The sequence below is a fragment of the Odontesthes bonariensis genome, chromosome 4 (assembly GCF_027942865.1).
Source record: "Odontesthes bonariensis isolate fOdoBon6 chromosome 4, fOdoBon6.hap1, whole genome shotgun sequence".
Classification (NCBI taxonomy): domain Eukaryota; kingdom Metazoa; phylum Chordata; class Actinopteri; order Atheriniformes; family Atherinopsidae; genus Odontesthes; species Odontesthes bonariensis.
Window position 1 is genome coordinate 5,298,129 of NC_134509.1, and position 10,803 is coordinate 5,308,931.

A 10,803-nucleotide genomic window follows, 5' to 3' on the forward strand; every position below is an offset into this window, starting at 1 on the left:
CTCTAACGCTTACATGCATCCAGTTTATCTTTTTTTTTTTAGCAATCAAAGTCAATACTTTAAACCAAGTCTTGTTCAGTTTTACATTGGTATATTTGCAGCAGTGGTATATCTTTCACTGTGACAGCAATAATATGGTCTAACTTATTTTGGCTCATTTTGTATGCATTGGAAAAAATCAAAGCCTTTGTTGTCAGCCCTGGTGTACTGGTGTAGGTTTTCAGGTGAAACAGGCGATGGATGTTGGATCTTTTTTCTGTGCTAATACAGTTTGTTTGATGTTTGGTATTATGGATCTGTGTTGGTCAGCTCCTGGAAGAGGATGTGAGCCAAGACAGTTTGTGTTCCAAAAGTACTTGTCTTAATAATCTCCTTTTCCCCATTATAGGGTCCAAAGTGTGCCCAAAACATGACTTCACTGAAGCCTGAACTGACTCTAATTACCAACTCTGAAGTTGACTCAACACCAACAGCCTTTCAAATGTCTGAATCATTCCTGAATCTAAGAAAATATGAAGCCCGGTTCTTCTGTGATTCTACTTTTTCCAAAACCCAAAAGTGCTTTAAGACTTTGTGTCTGTGTGATTGAGAGGAATCTTCAACCAAACCAGAGAGCAGTCAGTTGAAACAATTACTCTTTCAGTAAGGTGATTAAACATGGTGTGTGGCAAAAGATATATGTCGATCCAAGTCAGCTGTGGGATCAAGTACAAACACCATGGAAAGGTTTTAAAAGGGAAGCATACAGGTTGACCAAAAAAGATGTCAAAGCATCAAGACAGAAAAATCGAATTAAAATGCACAGCAAAAAAGAAAAAGAAATCAGCAGTATCTAGAGGATATTTTGTGACTGTACTGTAAGCAATTGACTGAATAATTATGTGATATACATCCAGAAAAGCTGAACACAAACCCTCACTAACACCTAAACAGAAGAAAACAAGGTTACTGTGGGTTTAAGAGAAGTAGTCATGGACTGTGGATGAAAATGGTGCCCTGCATCTTTTCCCTTAACCTAACCATTTGGCTATTTATTCCTTTATATTTCAAGGGCAAAATGCAGATAAATCCATATAAATGTCAAGCGAAAAGCACCAAAAGCGGTGTGCTATTTCTGTGCATTGCCATGAGATCATGTTGACAGTTCAACTGGAACAAAAATCAAGCATAGTTTGAAGAAAACAAAAACATTTTCATAATTGTTTCCTCTGCTTGATCTGATAGAAAGTTTGCCATTAATTACAACAACTGTATACATTTTATTTTTTTTTAGCATTTTTAGAAGTATATTTAACAAAACAGTGTGCTGTTAGAATAGTTTTGTTTCAAATATGGGATTTCTTTCTTTCTTTTTTCCTGCCAAATAAAACAACTGAACTAATGTCCTCAAACAGTGATGATTCCATATTTTTCTTGGTGTTGTAATTTTCAAACTCTAAAGTGTATTTATTTAGTTTTTTCATCAGTGTGTCAAGAAAGCCACTCTGCAAATGCCATATGTTCACAAACCCTAATTTATCTTCCACAGCATTTTTGCTGCTCATCTCATGTTATACACAGCTAATGTTCCCCCGGTGCTTAGCCCTGCGCTCCTGCCCGGCTCAGGTACAGCAGTCTCCAGAGGAAAAAATGTATGAGTGTGCACTAAAAGTGTGAGCTACTGCAACCATGGGAGGTTTACAGTATTCCCTGAGGCATGTCTTTCTTCCACACCGCTGCATAACCAAACAAGACGGGCAGAGTCACAGTGTGTGAGACGATACCACTCTCAAGGGAAATTTAGGAGGATCACGAGTCAGACTCACTTCTCTGGAACAAACTCTGACAAACTGGAAGCAGACAGGATTCTGTCGCAGACGGTTCCAGCCAATGCATCACATCTAATTGGGCACCAAGGACAGCTGAGAGAGTGATTCAGAGTCATGCATTCTCATGTGTGACTGATCAACATGCTGCACTTGCCTGGTGAATAAAATGTCATAGACTTAAGGACAAATAAGTTCTGCAACACAACAGGAGGTTCATTTTTATTTCCTGAAAATTTTTTAAAATAAACAGAGGAAAACTTGACTGAAAGTTGTCCAACACCAAATATACAAAGCTTTTATTTAATCTAAGTTAATACCCTTGAAAATAAATTCTCTCACTGTGTCTTTTTCAGAGATTAACCGGCTACAGGCAAGATGGTGGAACTACAGAGCGAGAGGAACCGCAACAGCTGAATTACAGATAAAGTTATTAGGTATTAGAAATATATTGTAAAGTCAATTGATTCTCAAGGATTTTAAACAGTATCAAAATTGAGTTTAAAGTTACAGGAGACTTGCATCCAAGTCAGAGGGCTCCCGTCATATGAGAAACAAGATAAACCAAACAAGACACCTTTCAAAGTTCCAAAGATGGAAGTTCGAGTTTAAACATCTTGTGAATTAAATGTCACATTAGAGAAACTGCAGCAAACACGGCTCTCTATTTATGCCTAGCTGAAGATGTCAGCATCCCTTCAGGATTTTTTTTTTTTTCTTTCTACTCTCCAGATTGTTAATGATACTACCGAGCTGTCGGCACACTGTGCATGATGCCAGACAATAGAATTAGCCATGTTTGCATCGATACAGCCAACTCTTACCAGAAACTTTGAATCAGAAACATTTGTCCATACGTACAAATACATGCAGTCTCAAAATTCAGGCTTAAAAACTGAGATGATGTTCTCTGTAGGCGTTTCACACAACAGGAGCCGTGACGAATGAGTAATAAACTGTGCAGTCTGTGGCAGTGAGTACTGTTCCAACCTTAACCATGTACCTTTAACCCCTAACCATCACCATTAGCTGGTGAGAGTGAAGAAGAAACATTAGGCCCACATAGATCTGGACACAATTGCTCTAAACATGACACTTGACACACCTGCGACACTTACACAGTGAACATTCCTTGAATCCTTGACAACCACATAATGAGTATGGGTTAAAGTGAAGATTCAGTTTTAATTTGAGGGTTTATGAATCCAGCAACAGTGAATAAATGCCAAAAACACACTCAATAAAGTAACTCTATTCAATAACTGTGGTTTAAGGTCACCTGTATATTATATGTGATTGCTGCTGCTTGTGTTTTTTTTGTTTGTGTGTTTGTTCTCAGCTTGTTTGCTTACAGGTGCTCCTGGTGCTTCTAAGGCTGGATTCCCCAAAAAAGCCGTGAATTGTCTTCAGTTTTGTTTTAACAGGTGTAGCAGCTGGTTGTCTGATTTTTCATTGTTTTTTCTGTTTGTCTCTTCATGTTTCTGTTCCTTTTTTCTGTTTGTCTCTTCATGTTCTGTTTTCTCTTCTTCGCTCTCCCTCTCTCTCTGTCCCCCGGTCCTGTTCGGCACTATCACACTATCACATCATGTTAAGTATTGTAACAAAAATAAATAAATAAATATGAGGAGTTGATGGGAATCAAGGGGAGCTTTACATTCATAAAGCTTCCCTTGGCATAGCAAATGTGTTTAGCATAAACGGTATTCAGATTACAATTCTGCTGCCATAATGCTGGACAGGACAAGGGGTTAAAAAAAATAAAAAATGTAAAAAAAACTAACTCTATTCAAAAAGCACATTAAAGTATATATAAAAATGTTTAGCTCCATAAACTGCAAAGTTTTAAATTAAGATTACAAACCAGTTCATACGGTCACACCAAAGTAGATAAAGCATGTATTATATTATTATAAAAATATCTACTAAACACCAAAATATAGACGAAATGCAGACATTACAATAGCAGAAATAACTGAGTAGCAATGTAATATCTGACCTCTGAACCTTAAGTTGAATCTCCTGTATTTTCTCTTATGAGGTCGTCTCTTTATGGCAGACACAGATAAGGTATGTCCCCCTGGAGAGTCTTCTTTGCTTGGCTGGATGTTGTAAAATGGTTGTTCTTTATATCAAAAGTATCCTGCAATCACCCAACAATGTTGTTGTGTCTGGAAGTCTGCGTCCAGCTGTTATCTTGGCCACTCCTAATGTTCCTGCTGTCTCTGATAAATTTTGTTTTGTTTTTAGGGTCTATTGGTGGCCTATGTTGATGCACAGGGAGCTCACTTGTGGGTTCATAGCAGCGGCTTTGAAATGCAAATAGCACACTTGAACACACTTAAGAACTTGTACCTGCTTAATAGATGAAGGAATATGGAAGAAATAGCCCACACCTGTCCATGAAACAGCTTTTGAGTAAATTGTGAGAGCAAAGTTGAGAGTCTGCACTCAAAGCCCACATTCATGAGAACTGCAATATGGATTATGTGATCATTTTTTATGTTGCTTGAAGCCCAACAGAGTTTATGCAAGAACATATATCTTTCTTTTTTCTCCCATTAACTCTTGTCATTCCTCTACAGATAATCCATCCATGCATCCATTTTCTATACATGACAATCCATGACAGGGCATCACTTATCATCAAAACACAAAAGAAGTCAATATCAACATCATTTGAAAGAATAGTTTTCCATCCTCTTGTGAACAGAAACCTGTAGAACAGCATCAGTGCAAAGGCACATGAAAGCTGTTTTTGGTGGAACTTGGGGGCCAAACGCCTTACAAGTACACTTAAAGGATAAGACCGGTTTTTTGACATTGGCCCCTTGATTTCACATTATAACATGATGTTCTACTCACCCCTGCTTGTTGTTGAACATTTGGAGCTGTTCCGAAGATATTCGCGAGGCGTCTGGCTGCTCTCTTGAGATATTCGGCCATGAAACGGTTTCCTATGGGCAAGCTTATACAGGCACAAACTATGCTGTTTATAATTTATTAATTACTCTACACTAGCACTGATAACGTGGAGGTGCGTCGCTTACTTAAAAAAATCCGGGTTACTAATTTTGAATTTTAGCCGAATGAATAAATAGGCAGCAGGTCTGTGGGCTGTCTGTGGCAGTAGCACGACGATGACGTCAGTAACACCCACTTTACGACAAAAAAATCAAAATTACAATAACCCGGATTTTTTTAAGTAAGCGACGCACCTCCACGTTATCAGTGCTAGTGTAGAGTAATTAATAAATTATAAACAGCATAGTTTGTGCCTGTATAAGCTTGCCCATAGGAAACCGTTTCATGGCCGAATATCTCAAGAGAGCAGCCAGACGCCTCGCGAATATCTTCGGAACAGCTCCAAATGTTCAACAACAAGCAGGGGTGAGTAGAACATCATGCTATAATGTGAAATCAAGGGCCCAATGTCAAAAAACCGATCTTATCCTTTAATGTTTGCTTTTCCTTTACAGTTACGAGTACATTTGGCTCATTGTAATTGTGTTATGATGGGCCTTTAGTTCCTTGAATGGCCACTTGAGTCTGGCTCCAGCTGTGAGTCAATCCCTACCAACCCTCCACGTTGAAATGTGCCGCTGTAATACAGAAATAAATTGTCATTTAATACATTGTAATTTAAATAAGACAGATCCCTGCCCACCCTGGTCAGGTTATCCTGAATCTGCCCAGATAAGTATGGACTCTATGTAAAGCTATATAAGAATCTTCTATTTATTCAACTGTTTGTAAAAATAATGCTTATGAAGCCACAGTGGCACCATTGTTATAGCATACATTTGAAAATTTCAAAAGAAAGTCAAAATGCTAAAATGTTACTGGTTGGACTCGAAGACTAGAATGTCAAATATGGTCCTAATACATATTTTACAAGTAAGTTCTTATGTCCTGCATCTGGGACAGAGGAGGAGACTAGCCACTTCCTAGATGACAGTTTATGGAATCATTGGGCTCAGGATTTTTTTAACGGAGAATAAAAGCACAAGAAGAGCCACACACACAGACGAATACTAAACCCAAGGCTTCAGAAAGACACTCCACACACCAACTTCAGATGTAAGAGTGATCAAGTCTTTGTTATATGGTTACCATAGTCTCATCCATGAGCACATACAAATGACCAGCACAAAGCAAGGCTGCTCAATTTCTCCATTGATAAAATAAATTCACAACTCTACAACATAAAAATTCATAAAAATTCATGTAGAATATAGCATATACTTTGTTGTCTACAGTAGTAGATCAACCCTCATCTTACTTTGAAGCTCCCAGATCAAGGAAGTGACGTCGACGCAGCTTTAGCAGCAGAGAAGCTATTAGGCTTGTGTTGATAATAATAAACTCCTGGACTTTGTACAAACTTCAAAATGCATCGTTTTGTGAGTACAGACCATATTTGTACTACTGTAGAAGTTTGGTGTCATGGCATGTGATTTTAGTGTGGTAATTTTGGAGATACTGCCAGGGTCCATTAGCGCTTGTACTAAGCTATTCAGGATAACTCAGTAACTCAGCTGATGTTCGGCCAAGATCGAAAAAACTTCGGGTGGGCTACTTGGCTGGATGTCATGGTTCAAATGACCCCAGGGTGAATCTACTCCGAACTATCACTTTAAAGACCATATTTACAATTTAGCCATTATTAAATAATTATTTGTGGTACTTAAAAAATGTGCATCTGATGTGCATTGCATTGCTGAAAACATCAAATTCTACACTGCTAATAAAGTACTGATTGCAGAAAATATCTGAATTATAATAGAAATGACTGTTTTCTCAGGGGATTATCTGGTCTCATGTCGAGGGACTTTACAATGTAGTTGATTGAACGAAACACTCTTGATTTTTGCAATACTTTGTCTCCATATACTGTTAGAAGTGAGAGATAAGAACTGTGTCTTTCCTCTGAGATACTGTGGACCTATCTGGATTTATAATCAGCACTCTGCTTAAACAGTATTTTCTATGCTGTTCTTGCAGAGTGTTCACTCTCAGATCGCCTCCTCTCTTCCTGAAGTAGCTCTACACGCCGATTTGCATCTCTGCCATCATTGGCTGCCTGGATGTTATAATAGCCTGTTCTCTTCTGATTGGTTGGAACTACAACAGCCATGGAGGACCTCTCTCTCTCTCTCTCCCATAAACTTACACACACACACAAACAGGCGTAAAAAGCAGTGTGTCAGATGACAGGTACTTAAATAAGAAACTTTGAGCAGCTGAACAGGGAGCCACGACAGTAAAGACAGCAACTCAAGAGGAAGACTCATTTGCCAAATTGCTGTTCAGGAAATGTGAACGGAAAATAAATTAGAAACATAGCCAGTGAAAGGTGTTGATATTTGTAGCTGTAACTGCTAAGAGGAAGAGATTATAATTAGAGTCCTTTGGAACATTTTTATCCATTTTGGCTAAAAAAGACACAAACATGTCTCTTGAGGTGAAGGAGAAGACTCAGGTGCGTATTGTATTTCTGGGAGCTGCAGGGGTAGGCAAGACGGCTCTGATCAGACGCTTTCTCCAAGATACTTTTGAGCCAAAACACAGACGCACTGTGGAGGAGCTGCATAGCAAGGAGTATGACATTGGTGGGGTCAAAGTCACCGTGGAGATCCTGGACACCAGCGGCAGCTACTCATTCCCTGCCATGCGCAAGCTCTCCATCCAAAACAGTGATGCCTTCGCTCTGGTGTATGCCGTGGATGACCCGGAGTCGCTGGAGGCTGTCAAGAGCCTCCGAGATGAGATTCTGGAGATCAAGGAGGACAAGTACACACCGATAGTGGTGGTGGGGAACAAGGTGGACCGACAGGAGGAGCGCCAATTGTCCACCGAGGACGTGCTGGCGACTGTGGAGATGGACTGGAACAACAGTTTCCTGGAAGCTTCTGCAAAAGAGAATGCCAATGTGGTGGAGGTGTTCAAGGAGCTCCTGCAGCAGGTGAACCTTCCCAGCCGCCTCAGCCCGGCGCTACGCAGACGCAGGGAGACGTTTCCCAAAGACACCGATTTCCGGCCACCCATGAACAAGACCAACAGCTGTATTCTGTCGTAATGGGAGATGGAGGAGGGGGAGAGGGGTTTTATCTCACTAAGCAACAAGGTGGATGAGAATATGGAGAGAATGTTGTGCAACGTAGTTGTGTGGAACAAAGAGGGAGAAGAAAACAAGGAGAGGAGCCTGAATTTGATCTACTAAAGAAATGCCTGAGTGATCCAGGAGCAACAAAGACCATTTATAGTTCACAACTGAGAGGAGAATAAAAAAAAACAGACCAGACTGACACCTGACTTTGCAGAATTAGATGAAGAGAAAGGTGATGCGTTTAAAACTCAGTTGCTCAACGTCATGTATTGTGGTTCCTGCTTTATTTGGTGACATGCTGCTGGTGTTTAGATCAATTTATAGCTTTTGAGTTTAAAGTGAATTTTTCTAATAGATGCTTTACTGAAGGAAAGTAAACTGTCCACACTGACAGTCGTCCAAAACTTGGATTTCACATGTTTTTTTTCTTTTCTTTAATTTAGTCATTCACATGTAGCACACATCATGTTTACAGTTTTTTTATTATGTAACTGTAACTTTTCTATTGAGCATGACATTACCTTTGTGTCTATAAAAGTGGTGATATGCCATCAGAAAATGTAATAAAACGCACTTTTCATTTTTGAATTGCAAAATGATGTATCTAGCTTTTTCTGTTGTCCTTTTTTTATATATATAAAATTACTCACAAATGGGGTTTTTTTCTATGTAGCTACTTATTCAAAGATGTTCTGTACGTGGAATCTTGATGTAAATGTGTAATAAAAAGGTAAAAGCACAAACGCAAAAAAATTGTGTGAAGTTTTCGTTAATGTGGATATATGGAGGTATGCAAAGGGCGTATTACCAAAGCTTGATCAATAATTATATTAAATTATGTCAGTCCAGTAATGGATGATAAAATAGAGACAAAGCAAACAGAAGATAGATCAAATACAACTTAAAAGGACAGTCATTTAAAGACTACTTAAATCATTCGTAAACATATGTTCGCTGTAAAAGAAGATCTGTTCACCATCAACGTACAACAGAATAATGGATTTTTACATCGTGCATGCAGGAAATCTGCTGCCCAGTAGAAATCTCACAGAAAAAGACAAAAAAAAACACATTATTTCAGACCAGTTACTTTTTTCAGGTAAAACTATGACCCAAAAACCCAAATATGAAAAAATATAAAAAGTTTGTTTTTTAAAAGAGTGCCTGTTAAAAGCATTCTGTGTTCTTGTTTATGGTCTGGTGGTATTCGTTTCATTGTAGAAGTGAGTCAAAACAGCCAGTAAATGCCCAGAACTGAACCTTGGTAAATCATTTCTGAAATGAATGCATCTTCTAGCATTTCTAGATCTTTGCTGCCCTCTGTTGGTGAAAAACTAAAGTAACATTTATTAAAACTAGCAATGAATCAAGAGTGAAACCCACCTGTCTATTGTTGCTCGTCCACAGTGCTTTCAATTCAAAGGCTTAAAATCACTCATTAAGAGGAGTTCTGTTTGGTTTAAGTCAAGTTCTGATGTGCACATTTAAGATATATATGAAAAGGCTTTTATGTAAGACTTTTCAATTCCTCTGAGCAAACATCAGAATAAGTGCTCTCGGTTATTTTGCCTCATGAGTTCAGTCACTGGTCTGACAGCCAGTATTGTACATAAACAGTTTTTGAAGCCCAACGCCTCACAATTTAACACGCATCCAAAACTTTAGCCTAAACTCTGAAGTAGCCGTTTTCTTAATACACAATATATTACATGATCAGACCAACAGAGGAGAGCAAGTCTGACATGAGTTTAAGTTACAACATGTTAAGTGTCTCTCCCAGCACAGGCGCACAGCAGTCAAAGCTGAGCAACATGAATTAAACTGTGTTTGCATAGCACAACATTTGAATAGTGAACAATTCAGCTGTTCAGCAAGATTACAAAGAGCATCAGTTTGCAGTTCCTGAAAGTCTTGCATGGTTCCTCTGAACGAAACCTGTACAGAGGCAGTTGTAAAGTTCAGGTCCAAACACCAATCTACCACCCCCCACTCCATCACATTAGACTCTGCAAAGTTTCCTGTTTTAATTTGAGGAAGTAGCCGGGTAAACGTTTGTGGGCAGTTCCTCTTTCAGTCCATATTTAAACATTCTTCCGCACTGTGGTCTTGCTTAGTTCCGAAGGACAGGAGGCCTGACAGCTTCACGGTCACGCAGGTGTGTGGATTTGTCATCTTACTACATATTATTTTAAAATATTTTAAACATTTGAGGTTTTCAGGAGTACAATCTTTCAGGCAACCACTTTGTGAATATATTGACTGGTGTTTGAAGATTTTGGCTGCAGTGAAGGTGGCCGTTCACACAATTGTGACAGATTTTCTCTGATGTCTCTGCCCCTGGACTTGGTCAAAGCTCCTCAGCAGATTAAAACGACTCTGAGGCGTTTAGAACAAGTTCAGGGTCCCGGACAGAAACACTGCAACATTTGAATGAAATGTCTGTGTGTTGCCTGTTCATAAAACAGAAACATTGTTCAGGCCCATTAACATGACTGCAATGCACATTTTTAATAGCTTTTTTATAGTCATAGTGGAAACATTACCATAGAATTTGTCACGTCTACATTTAACCTGAGCCGTTATGGGTCAAGTATCGCTGTGTAAAATATACTTAAACAGTAGTACTTAAATGTAAGCCTTATTGAAATCATGAATGAAAAAAGGAATTCACTTGAACTTATTCAAAAATTAAATCTAATCGAGGCAAGAGCTCCTGACTGCTCACTATCTGTCCCTTGAAATGCTAGGAGAGGAATATAAAAGGTTCGATGACATTGTTTTTTTTTAGTGGTTTCACTCAAAGAGAATTTGTTAAATAAATAGATAATCCAGCAGCCAGCCTGCTTAACACTTGCCGGTAATCTTTTTCCTCCCGCCGAGCACGGTGCTGGA

The 10,803-nt window shown here is 38.9% G+C and overlaps 1 protein-coding gene across 1 annotated transcript; it reads left to right on the forward strand.

Annotated features, from left to right (window-relative positions):
- Positions 1–6,942: 6,942 nt before the first annotated feature.
- On the forward strand, positions 6,943–8,653 carry rasd4 (rasd family member 4). Its single transcript, XM_075464341.1, has one exon. The coding sequence runs from the start codon at positions 7,255–7,257 to the stop codon at positions 7,879–7,881; it is 627 nt and encodes a 208-aa protein (XP_075320456.1). The 5' UTR covers positions 6,943–7,254; the 3' UTR covers positions 7,882–8,653.
- Positions 8,654–10,803: the final 2,150 nt, after the last annotated feature.

What these genes read in the sequence shown, in the direction of transcription:
- rasd4 (XM_075464341.1), top strand. Translation starts at nt 7,255, where the DNA reads ATGTCTCTTGAGGTGAAGGAGAAGACTCAGGTGCGTATTGTATTTCTG.